We start from the raw sequence: 24525 nt of genomic DNA on the forward strand, positions 1-24525 counted from the left end.
AGAGTAGATAGCTGGAAGATAATGCTGGAGAGGTAGTAATGGGGGGAAAACTGAATAAGTGTTTTGCATCTGTCTTCATTGTGTAAGACACGAGCAGTATGCCGGAAATTCGGTTGTCTCAAGGGTAGAAGTGAGTAAAGTGAGACGGTGGTTGGGAAGTTGAAAGGTCTGATTGTAGATAAATCACATGGACTAGATGGTCTACACTCCAGGGATTTGAAAGAGATGGCTGAAGAGATTGTGGAGACATTAGTAATGATCTTTCAAGAATCAATACATTCTGGTGTGGTTCTGGAGGAATGTAAAATTGCAAATGCCACTCCACACTTCAAGAAGGGGGAGAAGCAAAAGAAAGGAAATTATAGGCCAGTTAGTCTGACCTCAGTGCCTTTGGAGTTGACTGTTAAGGATGTGATTTCAGGGGACTTGGAGGCACATGATAAAATAGATGGAAGTTGGCATGGTTACCTTAAGGGAAAACCTTGCCTGACAAATCTGTTGGAATTCTTTGAAGAAATAACAAGCAGGAGAGACAAAAGTGAGTCAATAGATGTTGTGTACTTGGATTTTCAGAAGGTGCCACTTATGAGGCTGCATAACATGGTATTTACAGGAAGTATGGTTGCATGGATGGAGCATTGGCTGATCAGCAGGAGGCAAAGAGTAAGAATAAAGGGAGGGTTTTCTGGTTGGCTGCCGATAACTAGTGGTGTTCCACAGGAGTCTGTGTTGGGACCACTTCTTTTTATGCTGTATGTCAATGATTCAGATTACAGAATTGATGGCTTTGAGGCCAATATTGTGGACCATACAAAGATAAGTGGAGGGGCATGTAGTGTTGAGGAACCAGAGAAACTGCAGTAGGACTTCGACAGATGAGGAGGATGGGCAGTGATGTGGCAGATGGAATACAGTGTCAGGAAGTGCATGGTCATGCACTCCAGTAGAAGAAATAAAAGTGTAGACTATGTTCTCAAGAGAAAATTTGAAAATCTGAGGTGCAAAGGAACTTGGGAGTCCTCGTGCAGGATTCTCTAAAGGTTGTGTTGGCAGGAGGAAAGCAAATGCAATGCTAGCATTCATTTCAAGAGGACCAGAATATAAATGCAAGGATGTAATGAGGCTTTATAAAGCACTGATGAGGCCTCTCTTGGAGTATTGTGAGCAGTTTTGGTCCCCTTATCTAAGAAAGGATGTGCCGACATTAGAGAGGGTTCAAAAGAGGGTCACAAAAATGACTCTGGCATTGAAAGGACTGTCATATGAGGAGCATTTGATGGCTGTGGGCCTGTTCACTAGAATTCAGAAGAATGGGGGTGGGGGACTCATCGAAACCTATCGAATGTGAAACGCCTCGATAGAATGGATATGGAGAGGATGTTTCCTATGGTGGGGAAGTCTAAGACCAGAGGACACAGTCTCAGAATAGAGGGGTGTCCAATTAGAACAGAGATGAGGAGGAATTTCTTTAGCCAGAGAGTGGTGAATCTATGGAACTCGTTGCCAGAGGTGGCTGTGGAGGCCAACACATTGGATAAATTTAAGGCAAAGTTTGATAGGTGCTTGATTAGTCAGGGCATTAGGGATATGGGGAGAAGCAAATGGATTAACCATAATGAAATGGAGAAGTAGCTTCAATGCTCCAAGTGGCCTGAGTCTGCTCCTGTATCTTATGGCCTGAAGGAGTGATTTAATAGTGTTTAACAGCAGTGTAGAAGCTGTCCTTGGACTGGTGGCATGCCCTTTCAGGCTACCTTGTACATTGAAGCGTGCTTTTACTGCAGAGTTGGCACGTTATTTTGCATAATAAGTTCAACAGTGTAAAGATATCATGTAATCAAAATAATTGCTATTCATTAAGTAGTGAGCCATGCCCTTGTTTGAAGCACTGTTAATTATGAAATGGTGGACTGAGCACAGGATATATATTCTAATATTGGTTCTACAGGATATATATTCTAATATGTGTAACATTGTGGCAGAAGGTATCTTTTAGATGAGACATTACTCATCTGGTTTTTCAGTCAGACACTACAGATTTCATACAACTACACTGAAGAATAGAAGGGGAGTTAACATTTAGCTCAAAGCCAGCAGTTCTTACTCATAGAAACATAGAAAATAGGTGCAGGAGTAGGCCATTCGGCCCTTTGAGCCTGCACCGCCATTCAGTATAATCATGGCTATTCATCCAACTCAGAACCCTGTACCTGCCTTCTCTTCATACCTCCGATCCCTTTAGCCACAAGGGCCATATCTAACTCCCTCTTAAATATAGCCAATGAACAGGCATCAACTGTTTCCTGTGGCAGAGAATTCCACAGATTCACCACTCTCTGTGTGAAGAAGTTTTTCCTCATCTCGGCCCTAAAAGACTTCCCCTTTATCCTTAAACTGTGACCCCTCTTTCTGGACTTCCCCAACATCGGGAACAATCTTCCTGTATCTAGCCTGTCCAATCGCTTTAGAATTTTATACATTTCAATAAGACCCCCCCCCCCCACAATCTTCTAAATTCCAGCCAGTATAAGCCTAGTCGATCCAGTCTTTCATCATATGAAAGTCCTGCCATCCCAGGAATCAAGCTGGTGAACCTTCTTTGTACTCCCTCTATGGCAAGAATGTCTTTCCTCAGATTAGGGGACCAAAACTGCACACGATACTCCAAGTGTAGTCTCACCAAAGCCTTGTACAACTGCAGTAGTACCTCCCTGCTCCTGTACTCGAATCCTCTTGCTATGAATGCCAGCATACCATTCGCCTTTTTCACCGCCTGCTGTACCTGGATGCCCACTTTCAATGACTGGTGTACAATGACACCCAGATCTTGTTGCACCTCCCCTTTTCCTAATCGGCCACCATTCAGATAATAATCTGTTTTCCTTTTTTTGCCACCAAAATGGATAACCTCACATTTATCCACATTAAATTGCATCTGCCATGAATTTGCCCACTCACCTAACCTATCCAAGTCACTCTGCATCCTCTTAGCATCCTCCTCACAGCTAACCCTGCCGCCCAGCTTCGTGTCATCTGCAAACTTGGAGATGCTGCATTTAATTCCCTCGTCTAAGTCATTAATATATATTGTAAACAACTGGGGTCCCAGCACTGAGCCTTGCTGTACCCCACTAGTCACTGCCTGCCATTCTGAAAAGGTCCCGTTTATTCCCATTCTTTGCTTCCTGTCTGCCAACCAATTCTCTATCCACATCAATACCTTACCCCCAATACCATGTGCTTTAAGTTTGCACACTAATCTCCTGTGTGGGACCTTGTCAAACGCCTTTTGAAAATCCAAATATACCACATCCACTGGTTCTCCCCTATCCACTCTACTAGTTACATCCTCAAAAAATTCTATGAGATTTGTCAGACATGATTTTCCTTTCACAAATCCATGCTGACTTTGTCCGATGATTTCACTGCTTTCCAAATGTGCTGTTATCACATCTTTGATAACTGACTCTAGCATTTTCCCCACCACCGATGTCAGGCTAACCGGTCTATAATTCCCCAGTTTCTCTCTCCCTCCTTTTTAAAAAGTGGGGTTACATTAGCCACCTTCCAATCCTCAGGAACTAATCCAGAATCTAAAGAGTTTTGAAAAATTATCACTAATGCATCCACTATTTCTTGGGCTACTTCCTTAAGCACTCTGGGATGCAGACTATCTGGCCCTGGGGATTTATCTGCCTTTAATCCCTTCAATTTACCTAACACCACTCCCCTACTAACATGTATTTCCCTCAGTTCCTCCATCTCACTAGACCCTCGGTCCCCTACTATTTCCGGAAGATTATTTATGTCCTCCTTAGTGAAGACAGAACCAAAGTAGTTATTCAATTGTTCTGCCATGTCCTTGTTCCCCATGATCAATTCACCTGTTTCTGACTGTAAGGGGCCTACATTTGTCTAACCAATCTTTTTCTTTTTACATATCTATAAAAGCTTTTACAGTCAGTTTTTATGTTCCCTGCCAGCTTTCTCTCATAATCTTTTTTCCCTTTCCTAATTAAGCCTCCTCTGCTGGACTCTGAATTTCTCCCAGTCCTCAGGTGTGCTGCCTTTTCTGGCTAATTTGTATGTTTCTTCTTTGGAATTGATACTATCCCTAATTTCCCTTGTCAGCCACGGGTGCACTACCTTCCCTGGTTTATTCTTTTGCCAAACTGGGATGAACAATTGTTGTAATTCATCCATGCGATCTTTAAATGCTTGCCATTGCATATCCACCGTCAACCCTTTAAGTATCATTTGCCAGTCTATCTTAGCTATTTCACGTCTCATACCTTCAAAGTTACCCTTTTTTAAGTTCAGAACCTTTGTTTTTGAATTAACTATGTCATTCTCCATCTTAATGAAGAATTCCACAATATTATGGTCACTCTTACCCAAGGGACCTCGCACGACAAGATTGCTAACTGAACCTACCTCATTGCTCAATACCCAGTCTAGAGTGGCCTGCTCTCTAGTTGGTTTCTCAACATGTTGGTTCAGAAAACCATCCCGCATACATTCCAAGAAATCCTCTTCCTCAGCACCCTTACCAATTTGATTCACCCAATCTATATGTAGATTGAAGTCACCCATTATAACTGCTGTTCCTTTATTGCATGCATTTCTAATTTCTCATTCAGTATTACTGAAGGAAACAAATTAATTCATCATAATTAAATTATTGAACACAAAATTTCCTACCTGATAATGGTGTTTTAACTTCACAGCTACTTGATGTAGCAATGTAAGGCACTTTGGCACTTTGGCAGATAGTGAAAAGTGTGACTTCTCTTATAACATATATCTTGAATGTTTCATCTATGCTGGGCATTTCATAACCTCATTATCTCAGGATTTTCCATTATTATGCACATCTATATTTTTGAATAAATCCTGAGAAATTAGTGAATATAACTCACAAGTTTCATTTCTTTTTCAGTTCATTGCTGTTTATGACTATAATCCATTGCAAGACAGCCCCAATATTCATCCAAGCCAGGAACTGGCTTTTAAAGAAGGGGATACTATTTGGGTGTATGGAAAGCAAAGCAGAGGTGGCTTCTGTGAAGCAGAGGTAAGCAACTTATTTTACTTTGAGGTTTCATTGTATATCACCCAGAAACTTCAGATTTTAATGTAAGAGGGTCTATAAAAGAGTTGCAGAGTTCAGAGATTGATACAGTATGTGAAGAATAGCAAACAAAAGAGAGTATGTGGTTAATGTAGCCTGCATTGCGCAAGAGAGTGTATTTATTTAATTAGAGATACAGAGTGGAACAGGCCCTTCTGGTTCAACGAGCTGCACTGCCCAGACTCTTTACAGTGTCACGTGATCGGCAACAATGAATATATCAATCGAGTCAGGTTTTATAAAAACAATCAAGCATTTATTCAACTCTGCTCAATATAAAAAAACAAACAAAAATCTTAACCGGAAGTAAACTGCTATGCGGCCATTTAACAAACTGTCACTCAGTACTAGTTCTTAAAGCGATAAATGCGAAAACAGTTCTTAAAATGGTAAATTCAAACACAGTTTTTAGAATGGTAAATTCAAAAGCCCAAGAGATTTATACAGTCAATTAGGAGGTACTTTCCTGAAGTAAAGAATTCCTCGAAGACACGAAGTCGCTGCTGATCCCAGCCGGAACCTGCCTTGTCCGCAGGATTCATGACGACGAAAATAAAATGGTTTAAAGGCACTGACCTTTCTCTCTGGATACTAGATACTGCACGGCCTTTTCTGCTGCTTTTAGCAGAGGCTATCTCATGCAGATCACTCTTTCTTGAACGAATTCAATAATGGCCGATTCTCTCCAAAACCGTCGAACGACTCCTTCAGGTTCCCGTCTTCACTCTCCAATACGACTGAAAAGATACATCAACAAACCTGGCAGCAATTGGTTAAACTGCTGCCCCAACACTTTTGTACCTTACAATAGAACGGAAAACTCCGTTTTAAATCAAAGCTGCGTCATAAGGCAAATACGCAGCAGTGCAGAGTATCTGGCTGACATTCTAACTGGAAAACTAACTGCGTCACCCCAGGGGTCTCCTTTTATACCCGAGGTGATCATGTCATCACGTGACCTCACATTGGAGGGAAAATTACATCAGGTGACCTCCAAAAGATCATTACATCATGCTCATCAGCTACTCAATTACATCATGGTCATAAGACACTCACAAGATATCCATGAGATATGTAACAACAGACAGCACCAGAACTGATCACTGAATTCCAGAACATTCCGAGCTATAATAATATTGCACTAACCACTGTGATACTGGTACACCAAGTACTCTCTGTATCCTATGCACCTCAGATTGTAATCTCCATGGTAAGACAGAAAAACTCACAAAATTCCAAACTAAATTTAGTGAAGATAATCCGGGGGGAGGGTTAATTAATCGGGGTGAGTTAAGCCTAAGAATTACCCTGGGCCTGCTGATTTTCCACTTCATGTGTTTTTAACATAGAGCAGGACAGCATGGGAACAGGCCTTTTTGGTCCACAATGTAGTGCCGAACCAAATGAGCAAATTGCCAACTAATCTAATCTCCTCAATGACCATATCATTCAATTTCCTCACATCTATGTGCCTAGCTAAATGTTGCTTAAAAGTTTCTAACGTATCTGCCTCCACCACCACCCCAGGCAGTGCACACTACACTAAATTATAAAAAAATTGCTCCCCCATCTCCTTTAAAATTGCCCCTTCTGTCACTTTAAATGTATGCCCTCTGGTAGACATTTCAATCCTGGGAAATGGTCCTTCTACTCTATCTATGCCTCTCATAATTTTATAAACCTCTATTAGATTCCCCCTCAGCCTCCGCCATTCCAGAGAAGAAAACCCAGGTTTGTCCAACCTCTCGTTACAGTACATGCCCTCTAATCCAAGCAGCACCCTGGTAAACCTCTTCTATTCCCTCTCCAAATCCTCAGTGGGGTGACCAGAACTGTTGTGACACTCCAGATGCGGCTTAGCTACGAGTTTTATAAAGCTTCAACGTAACTTCCTCACTTTTAAACTCAATACCTCAACTAATAAAGGCAAACATGCCATATGCCTTCTTAACCACACTATCAGGGGCCACTTTCAGGGAACTATGAACTTTGAACCCAAGATCCCTCTCTTTAGCAACACTGTTAAGGGTTTTGCTGTGAACTGTATACTGTCTCTTTATTTTTGATCTCCAAGGTGCAAAACTTCACAGTTGTCTGGGTTAAACTCCATCTGCCATTTCTCTGCCAACATCTGCAACTGATCTATATTCCACACTGTATTCTTTGCACACTATCCACAACACCACCAATCTTCATTTCATCTACAAACTTACTAACCCACCCATTTACATTTTCAGCCAGGTCATTTATATACATCAAAAACAGCAGAGTAAAGATACCTGCGGAACACCACAAATTACAAACCTCCAGCTGGAATGAGTCCAATTGATCATCACCTTGTTGCAGTTTTACTGCACTCGTAGTTTTTGCTACAATGAATTTTTGCACATCTTCACTACAGCAGTTATAAACACATCCAGCCCTTAGTTAAAGAAGATGGTGGCATGACTTTTAATACACAGGATTTCCTTTTTCCTGGGAAAAGACCAACGGCTGATATCTAAGTTTTCATCGTAATCCACTTGTTCTTCCTAACCCATTTGCTTGGAAGAAGCTGACGGGGAAAGATAAGGTTTCATTGGGGACCAAATGACAATATGTTCAAGGAGTAGGAGGGAGGTAGGTGGAGTCTTAATGTTCAAAATTCAAAGTGATGTTATTAACAACGTTTGTATATACTACCTTGAGATTAATTTTCTTGCAGGCATTTGCAGGAACATTATGAAAACCAATCAGAAACTAAGACTGACAGACAACCAATGTGCAAAAGAAGACAAACTGTGCAAATAAAAATAATACTGAGAACATGAGTTGTAAGGCGTCCTTGAAAGTTAGTCTATAGATCATAGTTAGTCTGTAGTTCAGTGTAGTGATGATTGAAGTGATCAACAGCTGTTCAGGAGCCTGATGGTTATAGGTTCATAAGGTGGTGTGGCCCCATCCTGCCTGGTGGTAGTAGTGAGAAGCGGGAATGGCCTGGATGGTGGGGGTCTTTGATGAGGGATACGGATTTCTTGTGGCAGCGCTCTACATAAATGTAAACAATGGTGGGAGGGCTATGCCTGTGGTGGACTGGACTGTTTCCACCATTTTCTGAATGTTTTTATATTCCTAGGTATTGGTGTTTCACCAGCCAATGGTGCAACCAGTTAGGATATTCTCCACTATGCATCTATAGCAGTGTGTTGCAGTTTTTGGTGACACACCAACTCAATGCAAACTTCTAAGGAAGTAGAAGTGCTGTTGTCCGTTCTTTGTATTCTTCTTTGCACTTGTCCACAGTGTCCATTATGGTGAAGGGCATGGTAGTTGGAGGATGACAGAAGAATTAAATTACCTTGGAGATATTTGATGTATCGGCAAGCTGAAGCTTGATAAATCCCCAGGGCCAGATGAGATGTATATCAAGCTGCCCTGGAACGGAAGTAAGGAGACTGCTGAAGCTCTTAACACTTTATCAAATCTTTGCCAGCCACAGGGAAGGTACCAAATGACTGCAGGGTAGCAAATGTTGTATCTTTATACAAGGAGGTCAACAGGGATATTCTAGTCAGCCAGAATAAGACTAGCCTAGGAAATAGATGGGAAATTGCTGAGGGACAATACTAAACTGCACCTAAAGGATCAAGGGTGGTCTGTATGGCTTTGTTAAGGGGAAGTCCAAACTGACTGACTTTTGTTTTGACGAGATGGTGAAGTGTGTTGATGAAGGTAGTGACCTTGATGTAATCTACTTGGATTTTAATAAGGACTTTGTCTTGGTTGCCAAGGGAGACTAGTTCAAAAGGTAAGAACCCATGGGATCTGGGAGAGTTTGGCAAGTTGGATCTGAAACTGGCAATGTATCAGGGTGGTAGATAGTGATGGTATAGGGTTGCTTTTGTGATTTGGAGATCTGTGGTGTACTGCAGCAATCAGTGCTGATTTTTTTTTGTTGTTTTTTAATGTATATTAACAATCTAGATGTGAATATAGGAACTGTAATTAATACATTTATTTGACAGCAAGATTGGAGGTTGTGTTGGTGGTAAAAAGGGTAATTTTCAGCTGTGCAATAATATTGCAGATAAGTAGCAGATGGAATTTAATCCTGGAAAATGTGAGGTGATATAATTTAGGAAATCAAATAAGGATAATACATACACAATGAATGGTATCATTAGTGAGAAGTGTACCTGTTTTACAGGTTCCATTCTAAGTCACAAACTTCCCTGACTTGGACAAGTTGTCATTTATTCCTCATCATGAGTCAGAAATCTGACATTCTTTGCCCAAATATAGCATGAGAGCACATTCACTTAAAGGATTGCAACAGTTCCACCACCTCAAGGACAATAAATCCACAATACTCTCATTCTGGTATTTAAAAAGCGCTCATTAACTTTGATTCTTACTGATGCAGTATCAAATTGTTTTCTAATATCTTGTTTCATACTTCTCAATTAGATAATAGTGCCTTACTGTAATAATTGTCATTTTTTCTCCTCTCTATTACACCCATTTGCTGATATTTTCTGCACTTTTCTATATCCAACTTAAAGCCTGCCAGAATTTCTGGAGTGTACACTTTTTAAAAAACAGGATCGACTTCTGGTTGATCATCAAGCATTTTAGTGCCTTTTCGTTGACATTTGGCACAATTATTATCAAGTACCATTGTGAGACTTTAAAGCTCTCTCCCATCCCGTAGGCCATAAAATTAACAAAGGATAATTCATAAGTCAGAACTGATTCCATTTATTTTTCCATCAGATATTCAACAAATGTACATTACATGAAAATTACTCCAGTGTAAGATTATACTTCTTCCTTTACATAATATGTGGCAAACACTGAAGATGTCAACTGTTTTGTGTGGATGTGTGGCAGAGTCCTAGCAAATTAGAGCTCCCATGACATCTGAATGAATATAGACAAGAATGACCAATTCCCTACTGGAATATTTATGCTGCAGGGGCAATAGAAATAAAATTTATTGAAAACAATCCTGCTCTCAGAGGCAGTAAAACACACCATTTTCCTGGAGCTGACAGTGCCGTGGGAGGAGTGTCTGCACCATCGGTTGTGAGCCAACTTGGGCATCCCAAGATTCTTTAAGAAGTAAAGATTTGTATTTATTTATCTCCTCCTTTAAATCAGGCCTTAAAATAATGCACTTTATCTTTCATGATAAATGCTTCATTAACTCAGGATCCATTTTTGTTTGTAGATGAGTTTGTGATACTTCTCACCAAATGTCTCTATGTTTCAGATGCTGGTTAAATGCAGTTTGTTCCTGGCATGTTCCCCAACCCTTCTAATTAACCCTGGAATGCTAACTGAAGAAAATTGTTTGTATATTGTTGGCATCATAGAATTTTTCCTGTAACATCTCATTGGGAACAGAACCATAATTTATAATAATCATTGCACCTCATTCTCCACCCATTCTTCCATCTCACCAGAACCTCACTAAAATACATTACTTCCTTCCTCATTAATGACTGAGTGGCAGAAACGTAATTTAATGATTAATATTTTTGGACCTGATTATCATTTACTTAAAGAATTGCTATCATATGTTAATGTGAAACACTATTAATTATGACCCGCACGAGTAGCAGAAAAAGAACTAACTGCTTTCACAATCTTATCAAGTATCTATTATTACTGTGTTTTCTTCTAATTTACTTGAATTTCCACAGCAACTTGGTGAAAATCTGCCATGATAAACAGTTGCCATGGCGATCTTAGCTACTCAGTTGTAAATGTATAGTAAAAAGCATGACTTAGATATCCTTTTCCTGTGTTAAGGCAATACCTAATTGTGGCTGTAGTAAAAGTCTCAACAAATATGTTCTCCAAAGCTGTTCATCAATGTGTTGAGAATGTCTGTGAGTTACAAACCTTTGCATAAAACAATATCATAAGTCTTCCCCCGTTTCCAATAATGAACTGCAGTATATCTCATCTGGTCCAAGGGACTTATCTATCCTGATATTTTTCAAAAGTTCCAGCACATCCTCTTTCTTGACGCCAATGTGCTCCAACATATTAGCCTATTCTACACTGTACTAACGTTTGTCAAGGCCCCTCTCACTGATGAATACTGAAGCAAATATTCAGTAACAACCTCCCCTACCTTTTCCAACTCCAGGCATATTTCCTCTACTAACCCTGATCAGCGAGGAGGTTGTTCGGTCGAGGGAGATAGGTGGAAGTGAACAAAGAAAGGGAGGGGAGACAGAGTAGATAGAAGGAGCGGGGATAGAGAAATAGATTGAATAAAGAGATACAGAGATGGCAAAGTACAAAGAGGAAAAGGGAGATAATTATATAGATGGAAGCAGGAGTAGGTGTGCCAATGGAGACCTGATTTATCTCCTTTGAATTAAAGATAGTGTAGTTGATTTGATGCAGACTCTGGCTACTGTGTGCTATCAGTCTGTATTCTTAGATTTAGTTTCTCTCATACTAAAGATGCCTGTTCTGAAGACTTCATCACTGCATTGGAAATTATGAACTGTGTTTGAGAGAATAATTATTCGCCTGGGTAACTTAAACTTTTGTGTGCACAAAATACACTTCTACAAACAGTATCTGGAAGAAGCTGTGGTTTATTGTTAAATGCACAGTACTTTCATTATTGCCTTAAAGTATCTATTAAAGGAAATGTCTCCTCAACTCGGCAAAACATTAAATTTCTTTGATATTTTCCCCAATAAGGACACAAATTGCAGTTGTAATTTTGAGTTACACAGCAGTTACACTGTGTCATTAATGTTTAAATACATAGTTGGTTCATTAATAATGTAATAAAAGCTTTGAATCAATACTTATTAATAAGATATTGTTATGTTGATTCACATTTTCCCAGTGCTAAGTACTAAATTAAGCCTGGATCAGTGGAGAGTTTCTGCATTTATTATGTTTCAATCTGCTTTCTTCATGTTGCTGGAGGCTTTCCAGTTCTTTTGTGTAATGTGTCACTATGTTGAAAAGGTACTTTGCTAGCTCATTTTTTGTTTTTGAAAGGACTGTTAAGCAGCAGGTTTGACCCAGTGCTGTCCTTCTGAAAATTTGGCTGAAGATGTAGATAAAGATGCAGCCTTACATTTAAAAAAAATCAAGCATACAAAGCTGGCTTTGTGTGGTATGGAAAACAGTTGTCTGTAAAATATGCTGCACTCTATTTTGTTAATTAACTCTTAATACTATCCCTCCCTTGCCATCCCTGAGGATACAGAAGAGTAATGTTACTTCCTGCTCTTTTCTCTATAATATAATGGCTAATGTAAGAGCCAAATGACTCCAATGAAGTTCTGCAGATTATGGGTTAATTAGTTTGGTCCATGTAAACTAGAGATTAAAGAAAGATTGATTTTATTTGTCACATGTACATTGAAGCATACAGAGAAATATGCCATTTGTGTCAACAACTAACACTGTCCGAGGATGTGCTGGGGGCAGCCCTGCAACTGTTGCCTTGCTTCCAGCACCAATGTAGCATGCCTACAACCAATATAAAAAGCTAAATGCACCACCCCGTAATTGGAAGGATTAATTAAGCAATAAGTTATTTTCCTTCCAATCTTGGAGCAACTATATCTTCAGATCATCAGAGAGTTTCCTAGATACAATACACACAAAATAAATATTAAATTCTGAATTTTTGCGAATCTTCAAATCCTGAATCTTTCCTTGCTGCAGGGGCTATGAACTTTATGTTTTGGTGAATTGTTACTTATAACTGAGGCAAACACTAATAGGTAGCAGAGCTGGGTTTGTATATTCTTTTGTTTTTTGAGTATGATATGGTGAACTGTCTGTAGTCACAAGGTACTCTATACTGTAGACATCCTCCTGATAATCAGGTTACTCCATGGACTTGACAACAAGGTGCTATAGTTGAGGAAGTGAAGCAAATTTTAACATAGGTGCTCTGGCTAAATAATATAATTTGCCCTGCAATAGGATGCATGTAATTTATAGGCTATTTAAACAATCCACTTGGTTCATAATAGTACCCATAAAGCCCTTAAATTCCAAATTGGAGTTAATGAGGAGAAATGTATCATCCCAGGATGTGTATTTTACATCATCCCTTACTAATAATTAGTCTGTCGTCCTTTCTTATTGCAAATTGCTGAAAGTGTGGGATGATAAAATCAGAATTTGGGAACAGAAACAAGAGTAGCCTGCTGCACTACTCTATATTATCAAATCTGATCTCCCAAATTCACTTCCAACTTTTCCCCCATATCCCTTTATTTCTTTAGTTGTATGAACTATATATTAATGTTGTATCAAATACTATTTTCCCAGTGGCAGTAGCTCTGAATCATGTGACCATTTTGCAGAGAAAGCTGGTAATTCTGGAATGTTTCCTGTGTTTGCAGGTACATGGAAGGCGTGGTCTGGTGCCAATCTGTTTCCTTGAGGATACCAGCATTGGATTGCCACAAACACTGAAGCAAAAAACAGTAAGGGGATATATTTTGTCAGATGTTTTACCAAATATTTTTCCTTTTGTTCTGCACATTAGGCAAACTAATAGAGCTAAAGACCCAGGCAAGTCCTTGGGACAAAATGGCCTGCAAACTAGGGTCTTAAAGGACCTAGCTGCAGTGATAGTAGATGCATTATTTGTCATCTACTAAATTTACTCAGGTTCTGGAAAGGTTGCAAATTGGAAAACAGCAAATGTAGTGCTACTCTCTAAGAAAGGAAGAAGGTTGAAGCAGGAAGCTTTCACTTCACTAATCTAGAAAGCCTTGGAATCCATTATTAAGGAGGTAACAGAAAACAATGAGTTAAAATCAACAATGTTTTATAAAGGATAATCGATAATTTATCAAAGTTCTTTGAATTTCTAACAAATTGGGTGAATAAAGGGGAAGCTATATGTGTATTTTCTGAAAATATTTGATAAAGGATTGTTTTGACAAGCATAAGAGTGCATATGGTGGGAGTAATACACTGGCATAAATAGGGGATTGACCTTCAGGAAGCAAAGTGTCAAAGTAAATAGATCACTCTTGGAATGAAATTAAGTGACTCATGAGACATATTGGGAATCAATACAGACCCCTCAACTACTTACAACATACATTAATGACTTGGATGAATGGACTGATTGTTAACAAGTAGTGAGAAGGGCAAAGGGTTATTGAAAGGCAAAGGGATATGGATTAGTGGGTGGGCATATTGATGGAATTCATTGTGGAGGATTGTGAGGTTATCTACTTTAGACGGAAGAATAAAGATGCTGAATATTATTTAAAAAAACTAAAATTACAGAATATGGTAGAAAGGGATCTGGGAATCTCAGTATTTGAAACAAAAAAATATTAATATGTAGATATTTTTAAAGTCTGTCCCGAGCCTTGAGGCCCATCAGGCCGGAGCTTATGCCGGTTTCTGTGGTGTGAAGCAACTGAAGGTACGAAACTCCACCCCCTCCCAGATAGGACGCCAGTCTATCGCGAGGTTAACCCCCAGCATTCGCCGGTACCGATTTTCATCTGGGTGGACTGGAGCAGTGTGTGGTTAAGCGCCTTACTTAAAGATACAACATGCTGCCTTGGCTGAGACTCGAACCCACGACCTTCAGATCGTGAGCCCAGCGCCCTAAGCACTTGGCCACGCGCCACACAATATGTAGATATTAGTACAGGGTTAATAAAATCAGAGAGCTAAATGCATAGCTCAAAGATTGGTTTTGGAGAAGTAGGTTTGAATTTGGCGCAAGTATTAAGGATTTAAGGAGCTGATCTACTGGGATGAGCTCCACTTGAACCATGCTGGGACAAGGGTCCTGGTGAATCTCAAAACTAGGGTTGTGGATAGGACTTGAAACTTAATATAAGAGAGGTGGATTCAACAGTTTGGAAAAGTATAGATAACATAAAAAGGAAGTAGAGTGCAAGAGGCTACAGGTGTCTCCAGAATAAAGAAAAGACAAAAAGTTTAAAAAGGGAGATGAATATAACTTCAGGCAACATGAGACAAATTTGTAAAGAGTGGTGAACACAGTAGGTGAAATAAGATAGATAACTTTGTAGTGCAGTTAGAAATTGGCAGGTATGACATTGTGGGCAGCACTGAGTCATGGTTCAAAGATCACTGCTGGGAGCTTAGTATTCAAGGATCCAAGGATTTAGGACAGCATGGTAGTATAGTGGTTGGCATAATGATTTACAGCACCAGTGAGCCGGGTTCAATTTACGCTGCTGTTTGTAATATGATTGTACGTTCTTCCTGTGACCATGTGGGTTTCCTCCAGGTGCTCTGGTTTACTCCCACATCCCAAAGATGTATGGGTTAGTAGGTTAATGGGTCACATGGGTTTAATTATGCTTGTGGGGCACAAGGGCCTATTATCATGCCATATCTCTAAATAAAAATAAAATAAATAAGATCCACATTGTATCGAAAGGGCAGGCTGGTAGGTGGAGGAAGTGGGGTGACTTTGTTGGCAAAGAAAAAATGAAACCAAATCTTTAGAAAGAAATGACATAGGATTAGAAGATGTTGAATCCTTGTGGGTAGAGTTTAAGAAGCAAAAAGTTGTTAATAAGTCCCTGATGGGAGTTATAAACAGGCCTCCGAACAATAGCCAGGATGTGGGAAACAAATTACAAGGCATGTAAAAAGGGCAATGTTACAATGGTCAAGGAGTTTTCACTATGCAGGTAGATTGAGAAATCAGGTTGGTGCTACATTCCAAAAAAAGGGATTTGTAGAATGCCTATGAGATTTTTGTTTAGAGCAACTTGTGGCCGAACCTATCAGAGAAAAGGCTGGATTTGGTGTTTTGTAATGAACCAGATTTGATTAGGGAGCTTAAGATAACAAAACCTTAGGAGACAGTAATCATAATATGATAGAATGCACCCCACAGTTTGAGAGGGAGAAGCTAAAATCAGATGTATTCGTATTACAGTGGAAAATATGGAACCACACAGGCATGAATGAAGAGCTAGCCAAGTGATTAAAGGGGTCACTAACAGGGCATGATGACAGTAAAAGACCAATGCCTGGGGTTTCTGGGAGCGATTTGAAAGGCCCAGGATAGATTCATCCCAAAGAAGAAGAATCATTCTAAAGGGATGATGGGGCAACCTTGGCTAACAAGGGAAGTCAAAGACATAAAAGCAATAGGAAGACCATAAAATATAGCAAAATGTAATGGGTAGTTAGAGGATTGGGAAGCTTTTAAAAACCAACAGAAGGCAACTAAAAGAACAATAATGAGAGGAAAGATGAAATATAAAAAGTTAGCTTGCCAACAATACAAAAGAGGGTACCAAAAGAATAGAAGGAGGCAAGAGTGAACATCGACCAGCTGGAAAATGATGCTGGAGAGGCAGTAATGGGGCGGTCAAAGAAATGGTGGATGAACTGACTAGGTATTTTGCAGCAGTCTTCACTGTGGAAGATACCAGCAGTATACCAGAAATTCAAGTATCGGGGGCAGAAATGACTGTAGTCACTACTACTAGGGAAAAGGTGCTTGAGAAGCTGAAAGGTCTGAAGGTAGATAAGTCATTTGAACCATATGGACTACAGCCCAGTGTTCTGAAGGAGGTAGCTGAAGATATTGTGGAGGCATTAGTAGTGATGCTTCAAGAATCACTAGAGTCAAGAATGGTTCCAGAGGACTGGAAAATTGCAAGTGTCAATGATTATTTAAGAAGCGATGGAGGCATAAGACAGGAAATTAAGGGCCAGTTAGCCTGACCATTATTAAGTATGAGGTTTTGTGGCACTAGAGGTGCATTATAAAATAGGCCGAAGTCAACATAATTTAACATATTAGGAGCATTTGATGGCTCTGGGCCTGTACTCACTGCAGTTTAGAAGAATGAGGGGGATCTCATTGAGATATACCAAATATTGAAAGGCCTAAATAGAGTGGACATGGAAAGGATGTTTCCAATAGTGGGAGAGTCTAGGCACAGAGGGCACAGCCTGAGAAGATGGAAAGACATTATGACTAGTAACTCAGAACAGAGATGAGAAGGAATCTCCAGCCAAAAAATGGTGAATCTGTAGAATTCATTGCCGCAGACAGCTGTGTTGGCCAAGTCTGCGTATATTTAAAGCAAAAATTGAGAAGTTCTTGAATAGCAAGGGTCTCAAACATTACAGGGAGAAGGCAGAAGAAGGGGGTTATGAGGGGAAATAATTATCAGTCACAATCAATAACAAAGCATCCTTGATGGGTCAAATGGCTTAATTCTGCTCCCATGTCTTATGGTCTTATAACAATCAATATCTGGAAGGCCAGGTGCTGCATAGAGATTGGATTTTCCAGATCACGTAGATGTTGGTGTAGGCAATTACACTTTTCTCTTTCATTGTTAAAGCTCTGTCCATTTAGAAAGAAATTATGACTATTATAATTCAATGAATTGTTACTAGACAAAATCATATCTATTTAATTACAAGTAAATTGTATCTATGGTTGATGAACTCGGCCTTTTTTCCTTGGAGGGAGGAAGGATGAGAGGTGACCTGATAGAGGTGTATAAGATGATAAGAGGCATTGATCACGTGGATAGTCAGAGGCTTTTTCCCAGGGCTGAAATGGCTAGCACGCGAGGGCACTGTTTTAAGGTGCTTGGAAGTAGGTACAGAGGAGATGTCAGAGGTAAGTTTTTTACGCAGAGGGTGGTGAGTGTGTAGAATGGGCTGCCGGCGACGGTGGTGGAGGCAGATACGATAGGGTCTTTTAAGAGATTCCTGGATAGGTACATGGAGCTCAGAAAAATAGAGGGCTATGGGTAATCCTTGGTAATTTCTAAGGTAAGGAGATGTTTGGCACAGCTTTATGGGCCGAAGGGCCCGCATCGTGCTGTAGGCTTTCTATGTTTCTAAGTTTTTATTTTCAGTGATGTTATCGGCCCTGTCATTGTCTACAGAATTGAAATTAATTCCATTATTGTCACTAAGATGTGTATTACTAACTTTCTGATTAAAATAATAATTATTGGCATAACAGGGAAATGGACAGTCTCCCAGTGATGTATGTGGGTGGAATGATGGTAATTTGAAAATTTCTCATCAGCAAATTCCATGGATTGTTATCTGGGACTTGAAGCTGCTCTGACAGATTAGAATGATCTTCACTGATCCCTTATGTTGCTAACTCTTTAAGATCCAATGTTGGTAACAAAATGGAACAAGAGTGTATTGACATTTTGGGTAGTTTTCCTATTTGATACAACTGGTAAAAATATTAGAAAATGTATTTTTATGCAATTATTGCAGGATCCAATTTTTTTGAGATCATGTACACAAAAATAGTGTTGATCTCACTGTAGTGGACTTTGTGTTATTACTATCTGGGACTGGAAGTTCACTTTTGGGGTCAAGCAGATAGGAAATGTTTGCTTTAACAGAAGTTGAAAGCCTGCAACCAGTTGAAGGGGAAGATATAATTCAAATAAGTGGCTCCTTACATGAAGTATCTTTGCTGGCAACTTATTGATCAATCTCATCAATGCCCGCATGAAATTTGTTTTAATGCTTTGCCCAGCATTGCCTGATTATAATCCCTTGCTTTCTATCTGTGGATAGATAGTGAAAGAAGGACAGGCATTCTCCTGTTCTTTTAATGGACTAGACTGATACAGACATCTTTTAGATGTGGAAGACATGCATGCAAAATAGGAAGTAGCCACTGGTTAATGTCTTTGTCATAATGTTGAGCTGACAGTCTTTCAGATTGCTCATATATTGTCAAACCTAACAGAATTTAATTTTATTGAAACCAGCTACTGTGTACTCCTGGGCTATAGCAATCTGATTAATGAAAATTTACCCTTCATGAAATGCGTAATTCATTGCCAAAAAATATGAGATACAGAATAATTTGCTCTTACAGAATTTAGGTGAGGAAAAATTCTAAATAAACATGAAATACATACGAAAAATTGCAAATTTTGTCTATTTTTGTCAAGTGTTTACATTGTAGAAAAAAGTGATATGAATTTTTTTCTCGGAACACGACTCCCTTGTAACTTGCTGATGTACTGTACTTGAGTAATAGTCATCAATACGCTTCATCCAATTGTTAATTCATCAGTGTGGCTTTCAGTAACCTCTTATCTTCCAGACCTGGTCAGCTGGCTCACCTCCAAGATATGATGGGATGACCAAGCTATTTGGGTCCTCAGAATACCTCCACAAGCAAAACTTAAACAGGTGACTGTTGACGAGAAGAGTATGAATGTGGTAAGAATGTTTGAAAACACTTCTAGATTTAAAAAACATGTCATTGCTTGCTTCCATTAAACTCAATCAAAGGCACTGGTCCTTCCAAGTGGACTACAGCATACAGCCTCCACTACACTCAGTGGCCACCTTATTAGGTTAATCATGTACCTAATAAGGTGGCGGCTGAGTGCATGTTTGTGGTCTTCTGTTGTTGTAGCCCATTCATGGTTCAACATGTTGTGCGTTCAGAGATGCTCTTGTGCACACCACTGTTGCAACACATGGTTATTTGAGTTACTGTCATCTTCCTTTCAGTTTGAACCAGTTTGGCAATTCTCCTTCTTACCCCATCCCTTATTTATTTATTTATTTATTTATTTATTAATTATTCCTCCCCCCCCCCCCTTTTCTCTCCCTCTCTGTCCCTCTCACAATAACTCCTGGCCTTCTCTCCATCTTCCCCTGGTGCTCCCCTCCCCCCTTCTTTCTCCCGAGGCCTCCTGTCCCATGATCCTTTCCCTTCTCCAGCCTTGTACCCTTTTTGCCAATCAACTTTCCAGCTCTTAGATCCACCCCTCCCCCTCCTGTCTTCTCCTATCATTTCGGGTCTCCCCTTCCCCCTCCCACTTTCAAATCTCTTACCATCTCTTCTTTCAGTTAGTCCTGATGAAGGGTCTCGGCCCGAAACGTCGACTGTACCTCTTCCTATAGATGCTGCCTGGCCTGCTGCGTTCACCAGCATTTTGTGTGTGTTGTTTGAATTTCCAGCATCTGCAGATCTCCTCGTGTTTGCACTCCTCTGACCTCTCTCATTAACAAGGCATTTTCGCTCACAGAACTCCCACACACTGGATGTTTTTTGTTTCTCGCACCATTCTTTGTAAACTCTAGTCTGCTGTGCGTGAACATCCCAGGAGATCAGCAGCTTCTGAGATACTCAAAGCACCAATAATCATTCCACAGCCAAAGGCATTTATATCATATTTCTTGCCCATTCTGATGTTTGATCTGAACAACACCTGAATCTTAAACACAGAATAATCTGCAGATGCTGGGATCAAAGCAACACTCACAACACACTGGAGGAACTCAGCAGGTCAGGCAGCATCCATGGAAAAGATCGGTCGATGTTTCGGGCCAGAACCCTTCGTCAGGACTGTAGAGGGAAGGGGCAGAGGCCCTATAAAGAAGGTGGGGGGAGGGTGGGAAGGAGAAGGCTGGTAGGTTTCAGGTGAAAAACCAGTAAGGGGAAAGATAAAGGGGTGGGGGAAGAGAATCAGGGAGGTGATAGGCAGGAAAGGTGAAGAAAGAATAGGGGAAAACACAATGGGTAGTAGAAGGAGGTGGAACCAAGAGGGAGGTGGTAGGCAGCTGGGGGAGGGGGCAGAGTGACATAGGGATAGGGGAAGGGAGGGGGAGGGAATTACCGGAAGTTGGAGAATTCTATGTTCATACCAAGGGGCTGGAGACTACCTACACGGTATATGAGGTGTTGCTCCTCCAACCTGAGTTTAGCCTCATCATGTATGGACATATTGCTTATTTGCTTAACACCTGAATCTCTTGTCTGTGCCTGCATGCTCTTATACATTGAGTTGTTGCCAAATGATTGGCTGATTAGATATTTGTATTAACAAGCAGGTGTACAGGTGCACCTAATAAAGTAGCTACTGTTTGTATATTGTATATTTAGCACCAATGCCAGTGGATGTATACTTAAAATACCATGATTTTGTAAGACATGATCTGACACACACGAAACTGTATGAATATTCCTGATCAGTCCTTGACTATCCAAGTGATGGTCAATCTTGCCTCTCATAATTCTGTCCAGTAACTTCCCTGCAATTGAAATTAGGTTCATAAGCCTTACAGCTCCCTGGCCCATCCCTACTACCCTCCTTGAACAGTGGAACAAAATTAGCCACCCTTCAATTTTCTTTAAGATTTTCAGTGGCTAATGACATAGCAGGTATCTCTGTAAGGTCTTCTGTGATTTCCTCCTTGGCCTCCCATATAGTTGGTGGGGGGTGGGGGGTGTTCTTGGTGAGGCCCTGGGGATTTACTCACCTTAATGCACTTTGAGGCTGCAAACACCTTCTTCCTCATAATATGTATATGATCCAAATCCTCACTGCTTAACACTCTTAATTTCTTTAGCTATGATATTCTGCTGAGTAAACACAAAGGGGAAATAGACATTGAAAATTTCAATCATCGCCTGCAGCTTCACACAAAGGCAGCCCTGTTGGATTATCTTAAACCCTGCATGCAAAATCCATCTCATCTACTCTTTTTGCCTTCCTGATTTCCCTCTAGAGCCTGATCTTAAGCTTGTTATATTCATCAAGGGATCCATTTGTACTTAGCTGCCTAAAGGTGATGTATGCTTCTTTCTTTTTCCTGACCAGAACCTCAGTATCTTCCATCAGCCAGAGTTCCTCGAACTTGGTATGTCCACCCTTTACCCTAACAAGAACAATACTGACCCTGGACTCTGATATAACCTTTAACGAGTCTCCCACTTTGCTAATGGTTCCTTTGCTGTTAAATAGGGTCACCCAATTGACCCCAGCTCCTGCCTAAGGTCCTCAAAATGGGCCCAAATCAAGTTCAGTACTTTAACTCGTGAATCTATTCTATCTATGTCCATAATAATTTTAAAACTATTAGAATTCTGGTCACTGGACCCAATGTGCTCCTCGACTGCCACTTCTATTACTTAGCCTGTCTCATTCACTAAGAGGTCCAGTATGGCTCATTACTGAGTAGGTCCCTCTACATATAGAATGAGGAAATTTTTTGGACAGACCACACAAATTCTGCCCCATCCAGGCTGTTTGCACTCAGGGTGGCCCCGTCAAAAATCAGGAAATTGTAAAAGCCTGCAAGTACTACCCTGCTGATTTTACAGCTACATGCAATTTCTTGACACATCTTTTCTCAAGTTCCTGTTGAATATTGGGGGGTCTATAATATAACCCCACCTAGGTGACTATCCCCTTCTCATTTCTAAGTTTTATCTAAATGACCTTGTTAAATAATCCCTCAATCCTATAGTACTACAGGAAAGCTACTAGCATGGACAGAAGATTGGTTGACTGACAGGGGTGAAAGAATTGGAACAAAGGGGTTTTCCTGGTTGGCTACCAGTGACTAGTAGTTTTCTGCAGGAGTAGGTGTGGGGACCACTTCTTTTCATATTACATGTCAATGATTTGAAATTGAGGGATTTCTGGACATGTTTGTTGACAATACAAAGATAGGTGGATGGGCAGGTAATGTTGAGGAAGCAGACAATCTGCAGAAGGACCTTAGTCAGATTAGGAGATATGGACAAAAAAGTGGCCAATGGTAAGTGTATCGTCTACACTTTAATAAAAGGAATAAAAGCATGATGTTCAGTCGTTAAGACGAGTCCGACTCTTTGTGACCTCATGGACCATTAGTTCCATAGGGTTTTCATGGCAAGATACCAAGCAGATTGCCAGGCCTTTCTTCCACGCAGATACTGCAGCTGCCCAGGTTGGGAACCGGCTAGATTTGAACTCAGGACCATCTGCCTTGAAGTTCAGTGCGGATGCCACTACACCACCAGTTGGCATAGTGGGGGGAAAATTCATAAATCAGAGGTGCAAAGGGACATGGGAGTCCTCCCGCAGCATTCCCTTAAGGTTAACTTGCAGGTTCAGGCTGTAGTAATCAGAATCAGTACAGGTTTAATATCGTGTGCAAACGTTGCGAAATTTGTTAACTTTACAGCAGCAGAAGCAGAAATACATGATAAATAAATATAGAGAAAAAAACTGAAATACACTAAATGTATATATGTCATTTAAATAGTTAGATTAAAATATGTAGTGCAAAAAATAACAGAAATAAAAAAAGTAGTGAGGTAATGTTCATGGGTTTAATATCCATTTAGAAATCAGGTGCGAGAGGGGAAGAAGCTGTTCCTGAATTGCTGATAGTGTGTCTTCAGGCTTCTGTTCCTCCGTCTCGACAGTAACAGTGTGAAGAGCGCAGGTCCTGGGCAGTGGCAGTCCTTAATGATGGACACCGCCTTCCTAAGGCACCGATCCTTGAAGATGTCTTGGATACTACAGGGGCTAGTACCCATAATGGAGCTGATTAATTTTACAGTTTCTGCAACTTAACTTTGATCTTGTGCTGCCGCCCCACCCCCCAATACCAGACAGTGATGCTGCCAGTCAGAATGCTCTCCACAGCACATTTGTAGAATTTTGAGTGTTTTAGTTGACAAACCAAATCTCCTCAAAACTCCCAATGAAATATAGTCACTGTCTTGCCTTCTTTATAGCTGCTGCAATATGTTGCATCCAGTTTAGGTCCTCAGAGATATTGACACCCAGGAACTTGTAATTGCTCACTCTCTCCACTTCTGATCACTCTATGACAATTAATTTATGTTCTCTCGTCTTACTCTTTCTGGTCCACAATCAGCTCTTTAGCCCTGCTGACGCTGAGTGCAAGGTTGTCGCTGCGACACCACTCAACTAACTGTCATATTTTGCTCCTGTCTGTCCTTTTGTCACCATATGAAATTCTATCAACAATTTTTGCATCATCAGCAAATTTACAGATGGCATGTGAGCTGTACCTAACTACACAGTCATGGGTGTAGAGAGAGTAGAGCAGTGGGCTAAGCACACATCCCTGAGGTGTGCCAGAGTTGATTGTCAGCAAGGTGGAGAAGTTAGTTCCAATCGGCGCAGACTGTGCTCTTCTGGTTGGGAAGTCGAGCATCCAGTTACAGAGGGAGGTCCAGTGGCCTTGGTTCTCTAGCTTTTTGATCAGGACTTAGGAATGATGGTGTTAAGTGTTGAGCTATAGCTATACCAAGGAATGCAAATGCAGTGACTGCATATATTTCAAGAGGACTAGAATATAAAAGCAATGGTGCAATGCTGAGACTTTAAAAGGCAGTGGTCAGACCACACTTGCAGAACTGTGAGCAGTTTTGAGACCCTTATCTAAGAAAGGAGCTAGCACAGAAGAGGGTCGGGAGGAGGTTCACGAGTATGACTCCGACAATGAAAGGGTTAACATATGAGAAACATTTGATGACTCTGGGACTGTACTTGTTGGAATTTAGAAGAATGAGGGAGGATCTCACTGAAACCTATCAAATATTGAAATGCCCATATCAGAGGGTCCCAACCTTTTCTATC

At 40.5% G+C, this 24525-nt stretch overlaps 1 protein-coding gene across 2 annotated transcripts in view; it reads left to right on the forward strand.

Moving 5' to 3' along the window:
- Positions 1 to 24525, forward strand: part of LOC134345665 (golgin subfamily B member 1-like) — a 155219-nt gene that overhangs the window by 126592 nt on the left and 4102 nt on the right. The window contains exons 25-27 of one of the 2 annotated variants that reach the window (XM_063046688.1): positions 4940 to 5074; positions 13510 to 13593; positions 19233 to 19351. In XM_063046688.1, coding sequence (XP_062902758.1) covers positions 4940 to 5074; positions 13510 to 13593; positions 19233 to 19325 — 312 coding nt within the window. In that variant the 3' untranslated portion in view covers positions 19326 to 19351. The remainder of the gene's footprint in view (positions 1 to 4939; positions 5075 to 13509; positions 13594 to 19232; positions 19352 to 24525) is intronic. The other variant, XM_063046687.1, reaches the window with a different exon arrangement.

Source organism: Mobula hypostoma, chromosome 4, assembly GCF_963921235.1.
Source record: "Mobula hypostoma chromosome 4, sMobHyp1.1, whole genome shotgun sequence".
Lineage (NCBI taxonomy): Eukaryota > Metazoa > Chordata > Chondrichthyes > Myliobatiformes > Myliobatidae > Mobula > Mobula hypostoma.